Source organism: Carassius carassius, chromosome 1 (assembly GCF_963082965.1).
Source record: "Carassius carassius chromosome 1, fCarCar2.1, whole genome shotgun sequence".
NCBI lineage: Eukaryota > Metazoa > Chordata > Actinopteri > Cypriniformes > Cyprinidae > Carassius > Carassius carassius.
The window spans coordinates 42142880-42159364 of record NC_081755.1 but is presented as its reverse complement, the minus strand read 5'-3'; the positions used below and the strand labels follow the sequence as shown (position 1 = coordinate 42159364).

At 34.5% G+C, this 16485-nt stretch overlaps 1 protein-coding gene and 1 long non-coding RNA gene across 3 annotated transcripts in view; both read left to right on the top strand.

Annotated features, from left to right (window-relative positions):
* ttyh2l (tweety homolog 2, like) overlaps positions 1–12582 on the top strand; it is a 35402-nt gene extending 22820 nt beyond the window's left edge. Inside the window, exons 6-15 of one of the 2 annotated variants that reach the window (XM_059559720.1) lie at positions 2931–3003; positions 5073–5142; positions 5896–5951; positions 6531–6623; positions 6710–6802; positions 7781–7923; positions 8009–8185; positions 8308–8386; positions 9918–9942; positions 11448–12582. In XM_059559720.1, the coding sequence (XP_059415703.1) occupies positions 2931–3003; positions 5073–5142; positions 5896–5951; positions 6531–6623; positions 6710–6802; positions 7781–7923; positions 8009–8185; positions 8308–8386; positions 9918–9942; positions 11448–11488 (850 nt within the window). In that variant the 3' untranslated portion in view covers positions 11489–12582. The remainder of the gene's footprint in view (positions 1–2930; positions 3004–5072; positions 5143–5895; positions 5952–6530; positions 6624–6709; positions 6803–7780; positions 7924–8008; positions 8186–8307; positions 8387–9917; positions 9943–11447) is intronic. The other variant, XM_059559711.1, reaches the window with a different exon arrangement.
* An 822-nt stretch (positions 12583–13404) lies between these two features.
* Positions 13405–16388, top strand: LOC132123849 (uncharacterized). The gene is made up of 3 exons (XR_009426696.1): positions 13405–13541; positions 13617–13669; positions 16281–16388. It is a non-coding gene; the product is annotated as an uncharacterized LOC132123849 (long non-coding RNA).
* Positions 16389–16485: the final 97 nt, after the last annotated feature.

The window sequence follows — 16485 nt, the reverse complement described above, 5'->3', positions numbered from 1 at the left end:
ATCATTAACTAATTATTATGTGCTTTCAATCCGCTCTATTGGTGCTTTTAAGACCATCCTCAGACGAGAAAGGCTGTTTGAGAAAACCTCGGCTCCATTTTCCATGGCCACCAGGGAGCCGTTTACCCCATTCATCTCTGTCTCCTTTTGACTTCCTATTTGCTCATGTGATCACTCACATGCTCATTTTTTTTATCACTTTCTCACTGTTTTACATCCGCATTCATGTGCTTCCTACTAAAGTGTAAACAGAACGGTTAATTTCTCCAACAAATAATACTTATGAGAAAGTTATTTCAATGAATCGGTCAAAAGATTTGTTTTGAATGATTTAGTAAGTAATGATTTACTTAATGAATTACCTACTGAATCTATCAGAGCAGCTATTTGTAATTAACATTGGATTTACATACTAAGTGAAAGTATATTTGATATTAATTTAGTTGATATTAAAACATTTTTATAATAAATGTTTTAATAGAAAAAAGCATAGGTTGGTAGTATTATAGTAGAATTCTGTGATGTAAAATTTCTTTTTTAAAGATGTATATCATATATGCAATCATATTTAAAACAGAATGCTCTATCACAATCCTATTGGCAATGAATGTTTTTTTATGGGGTATAATCGTCAAAATATGAGTCAAACTACATATACCGATAAAAAACTGCATTATACTACTTTAGGTTTGGGGTCACTATATGTGTGTGTGTGTGTGTATACATTTCTTTTTCTTTTTTTAAATTAATATTATTGTAATAGTATTCAACAGTTTAAATACAAAGTTCTGGCATGCAACTCTAGATGACGCAGTCCAATAGATCTAACTCAGTATTACATATTGACATCATCATCACATCACAGCTGATTGGTTCTCTCCTGAATCGTTAGCTATTGAACTCACTGCTCAACATTTAAATATTTGGCTAATGTTTGTGGTAGCAGTTTGCAGCACACTCTAGAAACCCTCCACCTTCCCCAGCTCCACCTGTAGGGAACTGCTACGAGGTGATTCGTGTATACTATATTGGGGTTGTTCATGTTATATGTGAAGCAGCAGTATTTCTTACATGCTCACAGATGCATGTTGTGGATGTATCGGCAGTAGCCAGTCTCAGTACTTGCTCTACCATAGCAGCATATCAAATATATTCCGCCAAGACCAAACACAATAACCTTGTCTTGTACATTAGTTTAACCCTCTGAAGTCGATTAACGCGTATACGCGTAATGAGGCATTTTCTCCTAAATAACCCCGAAAAGAACTTAAATTACACTTTCAGTTTTGATCGTACAGATAAGAGCAATACATCAATCGAATCTGTAAAGGGTCTACTTTTTTTGTATACAGACATAATAACAACAAAACGTTGTGCACTTAAATGAAGATAACAAACAAGGTGTGCTGTCTGCAGCCTTTGTCTGCGCTGATCTTCATTTAGACATGCGTCATTAAAATGAACTGTGACTCCGTGAATACTCAACGAAGAGACATAAGAGATATATCTATAGAAAGCTTGACATGTTTACTTTTAAACTAAACAAGTGCTGCTGAAAACAAATATTCTGTGATAAAGTAATCCATATGAAAACAACGCAATGTCCGTTTTTCCCGTCTCCCTTCATTATCTTCTAATGTGACCATGCCCCATCACTGAACGCTCTATTCAGATTCTAATGTTTTACTGAAGTGCGCGGCTTGAATACGCCCACACAACAGAAGACAACGCAGAGAGACTGTTCTTCAAGTTTTTTTATTTTACTGTTTGCTTAGCGATGAGAGGAATAAGACATAATTCATCCCAAAAAGATGTGATGTGGTTGAGGATTTGAGATTTGGATTTCCTCAGAAAAAAACGATGAATCACTTTATTCAGCAGAGATCATAAACATGAGTAAGTCTCTTTTAATTTATTTATAAACTATAATACTAGTTTTCACATAACGTGTAAACATTTTACTAGTTAGACTTTTTCCAAAGACTTTTTGCAAACTATAAGTCCTGACTTAATGTATAATCAAGTGAAATATGATGAAGTTTCAATAACAATATACACTACCTTTCAAAAGCTTGATGTAAATAATATAAATGTAACAAATAAATGTAAATGTAACAAATTTAACACAATGCTGTTCTTTCAATTTATCCCCACAAAAAAAACCTGAAAAAAATATTCTCAGATCTTTTCAACATTAATAATAATAATAATCATAATAACAATAAATGTTTTTTTGTAGAAAATAAGATTGTTAAATGGATTTCTGAAGGATTGTGTGACTGGAGTATTGATGCAAAAAAAATCAGTTTGAAAGTCATCTTTGATTGTTCCTGATAAACTGTTTAACTGCACTCCCAAGTGGATATTAAATTATGTTGTGGGATAATTAAATATATTCTAAATAAACTACAAACATAAAATTATATATATATATATATATATTATTTTGTCCTCACATTCTTTCTTGTAACTCCTCCCTCTGAGTGATACAGCTGACTGAAAGGCTCATTATGCAGCTCATTATGCAGGCCTTTGTCTTCTCAGGTGTAAATCACAATGATATTCATGATAGTTGATGCCTACTCGAATATGTCTTTTACCAAGCTCCAGTTCTCAAAAGTCCCGGGAACCAATGTTCTGTATGTGTTTTATTGCCTTCAAGTGATTTAACATTTTTAGTTTTTCACTAACCATGCATAAAAAAAATTGTCTCAAAAACACAATCATGTACATACATTCTGCTCACATATTATTATAGCCCAGTTTGTGCTGATTACAGTGAGACTAGACTTTAGCCATTTAGATGTGTATAAGAAACTGAAAATAGCACAAATGTCAGGGCATGACAAAACTTCTCCAGGCCCCAAAAATACCCTCCAGTGGTTTAACCTCCCATCTCACTGTTATGTCCTCTCTTTCTCTCATTTCAGTATTATGGTGTGTGGTGTACTGACCCTGATCATGAGTTGGGCATCATTAGGAGTGGGCACAGCAACAGCTGTGGTAAGTTACTGTGTTTTCACATGACTGCTTACTTTAAACCCACTTTGATCAGTGTCCAGTGACTATGAGTCACTTCATTCACTAACACTGTCCTAGTTTTTTTTTTTTTTTTAAAGTGAATGTTTGTAAGGGTAGAGTTTGCGTGAGCAGTGTTAAACTCTTAGGAGATTATCAGGGTTCAGTGACTGCGTTTCTGCATCTCGTGGTGCATGCCAGTTTGAAAAGCTGATTATAAAGCTCTGGTCATTTAAATTAGACAGTCCACTGGCTCAACGGATGTAAACAGCCATTCTCTCTATCACTTAGCAGGCCAATTTATCTCATGTCTCGCCTCGCTCTTCATCTCTGCATCTCTCAGGCTGCATGCATAATAAAGATAGCAAACTGTATTTAACATTCTGAAGATGCCTTTTATGTAGTCTTGACTTGTAATACAGTAATTAGGTGTGTAGTACCCTACACCTATGAGCTAAGTGCCTTGTTCATGATGTCACTGGGGTATTGAAGGGGAATCTCATGTACTTTACACTTCCTGTGACGCACTTACCTGACATCAAACATGCCACTTTTCATTAGCAGTCCAAATCTTCAACTATGAATCCGCAACCTTGCTTAAACGTGTTTATAACTAACAAAATGCTGTGAAAGAAATAGTAAATGCTACTTGCATTTAGACAAGAAACATACGTTGTTATAAAATACAATGTAATATGATAAATATATATAGTGAATATAATATATTAATTATAGTAATTCTGTATTTATGCTTAATCAAATCAAAAATGGTGTTTTTATTTTTTTTTATCTATAAGCTTCACTAATATTTTGACTAATATAATGATTGAGTGATATTGCCCGTATACAGTTCAATAAACAAGACATCGATATCGAGTAACTTACATTTTAGAATCAACATCGACCAAAAAAAAGCTACAAAATGACATTATGATTCTGAACAAACGTGTGAGTTTAAACAAATCAATGGGAATCATTTAGTGACTTACTAATAAAGATAGTTGCTTTATTCCTGAATCCTTATTTTATGAATCAACTAAATTACCTGAATCTTTCCATCTATTAATTAGACTAGCTTTTCCATGCATCCATATCAAACTCAGCACTGAAGAAACTCAACAAAATACATGAAATTATTTTTATCCTTTCTTTTAAAAGTTGACAAATCTGTTTATTTTGTCATTCTAGCTAGAGTTAGAATCTTTACTCTCTAAATAATATGTCTAATTTCAATTAAGAAATGAATTAAAGTATCAGTGTATTGGCTTACTTGATTTAGCTCTAGTCTTTTAGGAGCTACACATTAAGAGGCAAACGGTGAGCATGACAGTGATTAGAGTAAGAGGCGACGCTTCAGTCAGGTTGTCTGTGGGGAACAGAACTTAAGACTGCTCAATGAGGGGTCAGAGCAGAGGTCAGGCCCAGCAGTAAAGTGGATTACTCCAGCAGTGCCTGACTACATCGATTCCCTCCTGTTACTGATAATAAGAGAGAGTGCAAACAAGCCTTGAAGGAACGTGTGACACTCACACCTTTTTTTTATTTATTTCAGAGAGAATTTACCATTGGGACCCCATGTGAACCACTCTGTTGTGGTTTTGAAACTATAACTTTCTGGTCCAACAATCCACCATCGTCCTAACCTTACCTAACTAGGAAATGATTGGTAATAATGTCATAGAGAGAAGATTATCAGTGATCAACAACTTTAATTAGAAAAAGTATTTGAGCCTTTTTTGATATCTGAGGTAACGCTTCACAGTCTGTTCTTGCCGCTGATGCCCACTAATAATAATGACCAGTAAGGGGTCAAGACAGGCCATCCACAGATCTCTTCAATAGGATTAGCTTGTTTGATCACCTTGTATAGTTCTGACTTTCAGCAAAGGTCTTAGAAACCCTGTCACATTTTGATAAAAAACACCCACAACCCAATATGTGTGAACACTGCAACAGCATCCACCAAATATAATTTGGACTTTCAGTTTCTTTCTCTTGTTTAAAACCAGTTTTGCAGAATTGTACCTGTGAGCTTGTTGTTTGATCTGTCCTAGGGCACCAGTGACTTTTGTGTCTCCCCTGACAAGTTCATTGTCAATCAAACCAAAGACTCCTTAAGTGCGGGTAAGTATTATTGCCCCATATGACTGTGTTCTTTGTATGAACCAGATGTTTTTAAAACAGCTGTTCAAAGGCATATCCTGTAGTCATTGTTTATCATGTAGTTTCACGCAATCATTTTCCAAATTATCTGACATTTAGAATTAAACAGTTTTTGCTACCTTACCTTTAAATGATCTCTATTGTGATTGGTGGCTTACTACTGAATAGCTGATATGTGGGCGGTCACATGTTAAGGGAATAGTTTACCCAAAAATGAAAACCTGTACTTGTAAAATGTACTCACTCTCGGGTCGTCAAAGATGTAGACAAGTTCGGAACAGATTAGTGAAATTTTGCATCACGTCACTTGCTCACCAATGTATCCTCTGCAGTGAATGGGTGCCGTCAGAATGAGAGTCCAAGCAGCTGATAAAAAACATCACAATAATCCACAAGTAATCCACACCACTCCAATCCATAAATTATCTTGTGAATTGTAAAGCTGTTTGTTTGTAAGAAACGAATCCATTATTAACGCCTTTTAACTTTAAACCATGTGGATTACTTGTGGATTATTGTGATGTTTTTATCAGCTGTTTGGACTCTCATTCTGACGGCACCCATTCACTGCAGAGGATCCATAGTTGAAACTGAGGCCTAAGAGTGATTACGCTTCTTCCATTAATATGCTAATGGTTAATGATGGTTCAGTTTCATTTAATGGCACAGACTGTAAGCAATTGAATCTTCACTTTGTTTCTGTGTCCTCTGCAGATATAGTGCACTATTACCTATACTGCAGCCAGAGTCTTCCCAATCCGTTCCAGCAGGTAAACGATTCCCCGGCACGTCAGCATTCAATTCCTCCCTGAACTCCTGACACAAGCAATTAACAGAGTTTACAGATTCATTTGACTCCTAATTGAGGCAAATACCCATGTTAAAGCCATTATAATGTTTCTGTAAAAAAAACGCCGTGGCTAATTAAATTATGAATAGGCGATATGAAAATAAACTTTGATCAAAGGGGGTCTCTTTTGTCTGTAGTTTTGGGATAATTAGATTTGTCTGGCTCTCTCGCATTGCCTGTGGGAATCTTGTGAAAGCTTTTCCACTGATTTAGACTGTATTCTCTGCTGGTTAAGCTGCTGTTTTGGAGGATCTATAAAAGTAAATGTTCTGGAGGAATGTCATAAAGCAGATGTATAAGACAGATGGAACCATTAACCAAATTTAAAACCTTAATAACCGTTAATCCAGATGTAAATACATATCCTCAGCATGGATTAATGACCTTTTACTAGTCATTGCATTAACATAAGGCAGAACCTATAGCATGTCTATGTAGAAATTGTTTAGTTCAGTGGATCGACTGCTTTAGGTCACATGTTTGTTTTTTTGTTTTGCAGTCTTTGACCATCTTCCAGAGGTCTCTGACCACCATGCAGATACAGGTGCAAGGTTTGCTGCAGTTTTCTGTCGCTGTGTTTCCCACCGCAGAGGTGAGAGCACTGTCAAAGTGGGTTCTACTTCACATTCTGTACGTCCTTTTTTCCAAACATCCATTTTCCAATTTGAATCATTTTAGAAAGATCTTCTAGGAATTCAGCGGATCTTGAACTCTTCAGAGTTCAGTTTGACCCAACTGACCGCCTTGCTGGACTGCCGTAGTCTGCATAAAGTGAGTCACCTTTCTACTTCAAAGTGTATTTTAACAGTTTGTCAGGGTTAAATAGTCAGACTTCTATCTATTGTTTTTACCCAAAACTGCCCGCATTGACATATAATAGTGTTCATGAAAAAAGAACAGGAGGATTCTTTTTTTTTTTTTTTTTATGCCATTTTCAACATTTCAAAATGTAATGTCTCTAAAAATGTCATGTAGTGTGACCATCAAAAAAAAGTTCTTTACACCTTCAATTCATGTCACAGTTCACAATTATTTTTTTTTTATAAATAGTTTTTTGTTCACTTATTTATTTAATATACAAATATCATATTTCTAATTCATACATAATATCTGTGGGGGAGTTGCACCACATGACATTTTATAACCTGAATTAACCTTGTTTTTTCATTAAAAAGGTTGAATTATCTATTGAAGAGATTTCTGATGACCTTGGCCCTAGGGGATTTTTTCTCTGCTTTTATGTTGGATGCAACATTTGACTTAGATTTTGCGAACAAAACTTTTTCAAATATTTTTACTGTTTGTATTTGTTCATTTGTTCATTTCATGTGGTTGTGAAAAACTTTTTTTTTTTTTTTACCATTTCCAACCAAATATTAAATTTAATGTCTGTAAAAATGTCATGTGGTGTAACCATCGAGTATAAAGTAACAACATTTTCCTTAACATCTTTAACACAAGCAATCGTAATTATTATCTTCGAAAAGGTAAACCATATTATTATTTTGCGATTGAGTTGATATTGATTGTTGACACTGAGTGACCTTGCTATAGAGGTCTATATTTTTCTGCATGTCGGTTGCACTGCTTAAATTCAATTTTGCAAACAAAAGTTTTTCAAATGTTAACACACAGTGAAGCAGTTTTTTTTCCTCTAATGAATAATAATAAATGATCTCAAACTACTTAAAATCAAATAAGAAACATGGTTAGGTCCTGTGTTGATCTATCAGCGCTCTGGTCCTGCAGGACTATCTGGAGGCTCTGCTGGGCGTTTGCTATGACGGTGTGGAGGGGCTCCTGTATCTGTGCCTGTTCTCTCTGCTGGCAGCCTGTGCCTTTTGTGCGCTGCTGTGTGCCGTCCCACGAGCCTGGACCCTTATCACAATCAGGTACCATCCACCTTCCTGCCGTGTCATTGTAGAGCATGGCACCTGAGACCATCTGTGTGGCTGACGTGTGATTGGTTGCCCTCAGGGACAGGGATTATGATGATATCGATGAGGAAGACCCCTTTAACCCTTCAAGACGCATCACGCCATATAACCCCAGCCGAGCTCAAGTTCACAGTTTCTGCAGCTACAGCAGCAGCATGGGCAGCCAGACGAGTCTGCATCCTCCACTGCCAGCCACGTCCAGCACACCAGAGTACATGTGAGTGTGTGTGAGTGTGTGTGTGTGTGTGTGTGTGTGTGTGTGTGTGTGTGTGTGTGAGAGAGAGAGAGCTGGTGTTTACTCTCATGCTTGACACACTTATCTTTCTTCCTCTCCTGCAGGAACCAGTCCATGCTATTTGAAAGGAGTCCACGCTATGAAAACGTCCCGTTGATTGGGAGCGGTTCACCACCACCATCGGTATTTTAATTTCAATCTTCCATTTACTGACAGTTTTATTCAATTTTTGTATATTTGATGGTTTCTATATAACCAACCATTGGTCTGTTAATGTGCTGCAAAATTTAAATGATGTATATCCAACCATTATGCCATTCCACAATAGGGCTCTGCTGATACAATAATAAATCATAATATTAATATTTAATTTATTTATTTTGTATGTAAATTCTCTTAAAATCTATGAAGAGGTAGGTCATCTAATTGAGTATAAACTGGTTTAAACTGGTAAAAAATTCTCAACTCCATACCGAGTCTTTCTTGACAAAAAATAAAGCAAAGTTAAAATTGCAATCCAATACTTGTAATGTAATAAATTATGATGTGTATCATATATTTAGGTAGTTGCGAATTTTTAGCTCTGTTACAAACCTGTATGACTTGTTTTCTTCTGGAGACCATAGAGCTATTTCATTTTTGGCCAGTTATTCTTTCAGTTACCACGTACACTCAACTATTCAAAAGTTTTGGGTCAGTAAGATTTAAAAGAAGCAGAAATTAAAACTTTATTCAGCAAGCATCTATTAAATTGAACAGTAAATACATCTATAATGCTATATATATATATATATATATATATATATATATATATATATATATATATATATATACTTATCAGTTCTGTGGAAACTATATATATATATATATATATATATATATATATATATATATATATATGATCTTTTTGTACATTTTTATTCACAAAAAAATACAGTTTTCATCACAGGAATAAATGACATTATAAAATATATGCAAATTGTAAAATAATTTTTAAGAGTGTAATAATATCTCACAATTTTCTGTTTTTATTGGATTTTTCATCAAATAAATGCAGCCTTGCTGAGCATAATTCTTTCAAAAACCTTACCAATCTTACCAACCCCAAAACTTTGAAAGGTATAGTGTATAGAATTATGGTGAATGTTATATTAGACCCAGTATGATTTCATGAATGTAACCTGTGTCTAAGGTTGCTTTGTGTGATTGTGGTTTTGGAGAGCATGAGAACTGAAGCTGAAAGCAGACATGGAGCATTACTGCCCCCTGATGTTTCCTTTATATATATATATATATATATATATATATATATATATATATATATATATATATATATATATATATATATATATATATATCCTTTCAGTTATAAAGGGAAAAAGGAGAAATTGCTATTAATTATTAATACTAAATTATTAATGAAAATTAATTAAAAACAGCCCTCTTTTGATTTAATTCGAAGCCAAATTGTCCATCAGGTTTGTGCAGATTGTGAGCTGTAAGATGAATCATAAGTGAAAGGGTATAATTGAGAGGATCATCTAGTGAGTCGTGTTGGTTGAAGCATTGCAGGAGGCGTAAAACCCATCACAGGACAGTCTTCTGGCTAATGAACCGATTCCCAGCTTCATTTTTAACTGTCAAGACTCTGTATTCACACAATGATATTTCACAGCTAATTGAGTTCTTTTCCTGTCTTTTATCACATGTGAAGTTATATCCTCAGACATTTAGAAACAGTAAGTGCGCCCCTGTCCCCCCCTCAACATGCCTTTGTCCTCTTTGTCCACGTTTCCTTCCTTTGGGGATATCATCACCCACTTCATAAACATTCTGTACATCCCTTTAAAATGTAAGAGCACTGAGCAGTTTTCCAGCTGTTGTGTTCATCAGTGTTTTCCAACTCACCTTTTTCCTAACTTGAAGTCCTGTTCACACATACAGTGATTTCATTTCTGGAGATTTCCACACATTACTTTATTATTATTATTTATTATTATTATTTTTCCAGTAGATGAGAAGAAACTTGTGACATAAAGCAGTGAAATTGCTCATAGTAACTCCTCCATCTTGCCCACACCCACAGTGCTTGCAAGTGCTCCTGGCAAGTTATTATTTTCATGTTCAAAACTCTTTGCATATAGAAAGGTGTGTGTGTGTGTGTGTGTGTGTCTATATACCCATACATTTATACATTTTTATATATGCATATATAGAAATCCATATACACTGCAGTTCAAAAGTTTGGGGTCAGTTTTTTTTAAGAAATCAATACTTTTATTCAGCAAGGATGTCTAAAGTTGATAAAAAGTTGTTATTAAAATACTTCTTAGAATATATTTCTATTTTAAATTAATACTTTTAAACGTTTTAATCATCACAGAATCCTGAAAAAGTATCAGGTTCCAAAAAAAAAAAAAAAAAGATAATTTAATTGAATTTTAATTGATGATAACGTTTCCAACATTGATATTAAATCAGCATATTAGAATGATTTTAAGGGTCATGTGACACTGAAGATTGGAGTAGATGCTGAAAATTCAGCTTTGCATCTGAAATCAATTATACGTTAAAGTATATTCTGCATATTTATTATATTTTTTTCTGTTTACAGTGTATGATTAAATAAATGCAGCCTTGATAAGCATAAGATACTTGTTTAAAAACAAAAATCTTACTGAGCTTTACTATACTATAGCTTTACTTACTCTGCACTTTTATGTATATAAAACACTATATTCTTGCACTTCTGGTTAGACGCTAACTGCATTTCATTAGCTCTGTACAGTACTTATACTCTACATAATGACAATAAAGTTGAATCTAATCTAATATATATATATATATATATATATATATATATATACACACACACACACACACACACATATATATATATATATATATATATATATATATATATATATATATATATTTGTAAAGTTGAGAAACTTGTAAAGTGTCTGACAGAAAGTTTAGGTGTTACACTAGTAGTGATTATATCGTTTCTCATTTGCATAAAGGCACTGGCCATGCCCACACCGCATAAAAAATTATCGCTCCACCTTATTTCACATCAAAACATCAACTCTCATTGAAAATGAGTGTTTTTTTCTCTGTGCAGATTTCTGTATGTGTTTGTGAACGGGGCTTGAGGGTCTTTTGACTGTTTTTCACACATGCTCGTATCTAATAACAAACATCTTTAACAGCTGTTTCTTCATCCTTTCTTTAACAACCGCAGTATTCGCCCAGCATGAAGACCACCTACCTGTCTATGACTGATGCCCAAATCAGACACTTCGGCACAGACTTCCAGATTTAGCTCTCCTGGTTCCTCGTCCTCAAGAGGTCTCTCGTCTCATCTCAAAGGAGGACACCTGTGGATGTTAAAGTACAAATATTTAATGCATCAAAGGGACTTCTCAAAGACAGCATGCTATCCGAGTCTCATCTAGAGAGGCAAAGGATACCTCAGAGGTTTATGGGTGAGCTCTGATCATGTAAAAATATTCACTTATTCTCCTCAGGGGCTCGCCAGATCATTAATAAATTGTTTTCTGTGATAGCAGCAGACTGGATAAGCCTGGTGTTCGAGATTCAGGTTTTGATTAGCACTTCAGCTTCGGGCATATAAATGGTGATTAATGGCTAAAGTAAAAATAATGGTTTCATTTTACCACACAAAGGCCTTGAGCTTGATTATGAGCCTTTAATTAATATACACTGACTTTTGTACTGGTTAAATAGACACCAAATGATCCAGAATGAGAGAAATGATCAATTGAACGGGCTTCTGTGATGGTCTGCTGTGATGAACATGTTTTGCATGAGGAACAAGGTGTTTTGTTGGTGCCTCTCTTTAAATATAAATGTCTGTAGACAAATATGTCTGCTATTCATTTCAGACTACATTTATGAGCCTCACGGCATAGAACAAAGATAAATATGAATCATATTCTGCAATGGCAGATCCGGGGATGAACCATTTGGAAATAACAGACAGATTAGTTGTTTGTTTGGTTCAAGCTTCTTAAAGTATCTTTGTCTGTTTATTCAAACTAGATCAAAGCTGACAAAGCCTATTTTTCTAGTTTAAGCGCTTTTGTGTGTTTCCACTGACGTACTGCATAGACCTGGCCATTTCTAAAGAAATGATTGTTATTGAGGTTCACGGTGCAGCTGTTCGGACAGGCAGCTGTTTATTATCCCAGTGAATGAAAAAGAATCAAATTAGATCAGATTATACATGTTGAATTCTACCACTATTATCATCTTTATTTGTCATAACATTTCAAAAGTGCTGTTTTTTTTTTATTATTATTATTGTTAATGTAATACGTTTTTGTGACATTTGATTCAATAAATAATTTTTACTGGAGGTTACGTTTTATTATTCTTAATTTGTGCTGTAATGGAAGGCTGCTTCTATTGTGGAATTCAAAAAAGTCGCAATTCTGTCTTTTTTCTTTAAATTGTGAGTTTATAAATCGCATTTCGATTTTTTTTTCTCTGAATTGCGAGTACTGGATTTTTAAGTAAACACTGTAATTGCAACTTTTTATATTGCAAATCAGACTTTTCCCACAATTCTGCATTCATATCTTGCAATTCTCAGACTTCAAAAGGCAATTTCATTGTGAGATATAAACTCAGAATTGTAAGAGAAAATTTTAAAATTAGCTTTTTTTATCCAATGGCTAAAACAATCTTCCGTAACAGTAATTTCTATTTTCAGTTCTTGCTGTGTGAACATGTTCGGTGTGAAGAAGAAAAAAAGAAACATTATTTTAACCAAATTATATTTTATAGATGTCAAAAGTGTTAAATAATAATAATAATAATAATAATATTGATAAATCAATAATTAGTGTTGGGCTCCAAAGTGTGCAGCACTATTGCTAATGCACATACTTAATTTTTATCAAATAATAATTAAAAATAAATATGAAGAAAAATTTAACTATGGCACATGCCTTGATACATCAAATCATCCAGCTTTTCAAAGAGAGATGTACTATTATATTTTTAAGCAATTGGAATTGCTAAAACTAAATATTCAGATCAAGCAATCTTTAACAGACATCTTACAGATGGACGTGTGCTGTTTTTCCTGTGTTCTGTTTGTGTGAAGATGTCAGTTCATTTGGAAGCAGGTAATGTTTTTTAGACACGTGCACATAAAGAACGCCAGGCGGCGGCAAACAGTGACATTATGACTGCATTCTCACTGCATCAGCTTCATCTACAGACGCTGAGGAAAACACGCCATCCTGCGCTCTAATCTTGACATAGTGGAACACATCTTTTCTCTGTGTCATAAAGTAAAGAGCAGCTGGTATGGTATATGAGATGTGATATTAGCAGTAAGGTGGAAATGTGGTTTATTCACAATGGGAAATGTTTTCGGCAGACAGGGACGAGTCACCAGTCGAGTGACAGACAGATCAGGACAGGCCGATGTTGGTAAGAAGACTCAATCAATCAATGAGCATCTCTCCCTCATACACACACACACACACACACGTGTGTTGGGTTTGTGTCATTAACATACACGTGTATGAATATGGAGCAACATACTGCGTCTGAAATCAATTCAGCCATACTGACGAACAGATTAGATCAGCTGTCCTACTTTACACACCACAGAATAGAAACCAGTGTAGAACACGACAGCAGAATACAACAGAACTGAGAAGAATATGTAAAGATAATGTACAGTAAAGTATAATAACAATGATAGCATAAAGAGAACCCATATGATAATTCGAAAAACAACATTATATTCCATCCTTGCGCCCCCTGCTCTGCACGTTTTGTTTGTTTCTCTTATGGCTTCAGATGTTTGTTCGATCGTAAGTGCCCTGCGAAGTGGACATCACAGGGTATACTATATATATGTGTGCCTCAATCCTGAGCGAGTAATTGTTAGTTTTGAGCACAGAGAACTATATTTTGCAAGCACATTACATTATATTTTGAACAGAAATTAACTGTATTAATTTATTAATGAACTCCTCCACACTGTATTATGTTCCGTTCAAAGTGCATTGAAGTGTGAGAGACGTGAATATGGTATATGATGTCACACTTGTCCATATATGAAGACGTTGCGCAGCACAAATCACAGTGAGGTAAACATCAACAGATTTCCCCTGGTAAAGGAGTAGGGAGCAATGAACACTGTGTAGGGACTGTGTCAATGTGTACACGGTTCATCCACGGAGCTCACTTCTAATGAGCTGATTATCGAATCAGGCATGTTAACAGAGAGATGTGCAAAATATGTAGAGCTGGGGGTCACGAGGACTGGAATTGAGAACCGCTGCTAGACCAATGGTTCTTAAACAGGCCTCAACAAGTTTACCTGGGGATCGAATTAGGAATTAGTGATTAACTAATTTAGTAGCCTTATTAAACGCCTGATTAGATATGATGTATAATATCCTATACTAATATGGAAGTAATTTAGTTAAAATAAAATGCAAGAAAATCTAAATAAAATATAAAATAATGAAATAAGTATTTTAAAGGTTTTTTACAGTAGGCCTATATATAATGTCTAATAAATTATCTGATAATTTCTTTTACAGTGTATATCATGTCTAATAAATTCTCTAAATTAAAATGCTAAAAAAAAAAAAAATTAAAAAGAAATCTAGATGAAACAAAATACTAAAATATTTCCTATAAAAAGCTTACCTTAATTAAATTATTTACAGTAATAGTAATTTGTGACCCTGGAGCACAAAACCAGTCTTAAGTCGCTGTGGTATATTTGTAGCAATAGCCAAACATTCATTGTATCGGTCAACATTATTTATTGTTTCTTTTATGCCCACAAATCATTAGGATATTAAGTAAAGATCATGTTCCATGAAGATATTTAGTAAATTTCCTACCGTAAATATATCAAAACTTAATTTTTGATTAGTGATATACATTTCTAGGAATTCATTTGGACAACTTCAAAGGCGATTTTCTCAGTATTTTGATTTTCTTTTGCACCCTCAGATTCCAGATTTTCAGATAGTTGTATCTCAGCCAAATGTTGTCCTATCTTAACAAACCATACATCTATGGAAAGCTTATTTATAAATATTACAAAAAATGCATCATCTACAGTAAATACCTTTACAATAAATACATAATTTGCAGTAATAGTAAGTTAACTAAATTAAATTACAACGTAAAAAAATCGAAATCAAGATGAAACAAAACACATATATATATATATATATATATATATATATATATATATATATATATAAACAGCAGTAAACAAATTATTTACTGTAATAGTAATTTAACTCTAAATTAAATAAAAACACTTAAACACAAAATCAAGATGAAATCCCCTGTTTAATAACTATTGTTTTGACTGAAGAACCATTCTGGAATCACAAAATGATCTGTGGTTAATTTAATATGTTTATACTCCATTTCTGTCATTGACAAAATGACAGAAAAAAAACTGTAGAAGTATCTTATGGTGGGGGGGGGGGGGTCTTCGAATATTGTTGCACAATGGGGGGGGGGGGTGTTCAATTCACACAGAATAGACTATTCTGTCTCTTTGAGCGGAGTCTGCTGTCTTACTTATCAGAACACAGGAACAGGGTTTCAGGAGATCCATGTCTGGACTGTGATATCATGTTTTGACAGCTGTTTGTTCATCTTAGTCAAGAACTGACGCTTTTATGAATAAGAAGTGTTTCCATAAGTGAACTGTCATGTTTCTGCATTGCTTCCTGTCACTGGATCACAGCAGCTGAAGCAGCAGAGAGATAAACTGAAACAATATCAGAAGAAAATTGCATTACAGCTGGAGAAAGAGAGACATCTGGCCAAACAGCCCCTGAAGGATGGCAAAAAGGAGTAAGACATTTCAGATTACACCGATACAAGTGCACTCATTATGCAACGCTAACATTCATGATAGCTGTCACCCAGAATCAGCCATCATGCAGTGCACAGTGCCTTTATTGTGCTGACGTGGTGCCATCTGCATCGTAGATGGAAAAAGTGCTTTCGGTTTAACAGATTCATTAACACATGTGATTCATGCATTTCACAGACCAGCTCTTCTGCTGCTCAAAAAGAAATGCTACCAAGATCAGCTGCTAGACAAGAACGATATCCAGATATCCATCAGTCAACCTGGAGCACATGGTGGGTTTAGATGATATGATTTGGTTTTATTTAAAGGTATTAAATGATACACACTACTATACATAGTTTGCAATAATTCGATTTATTGGTGTAGGAGACTCTAATGCTTA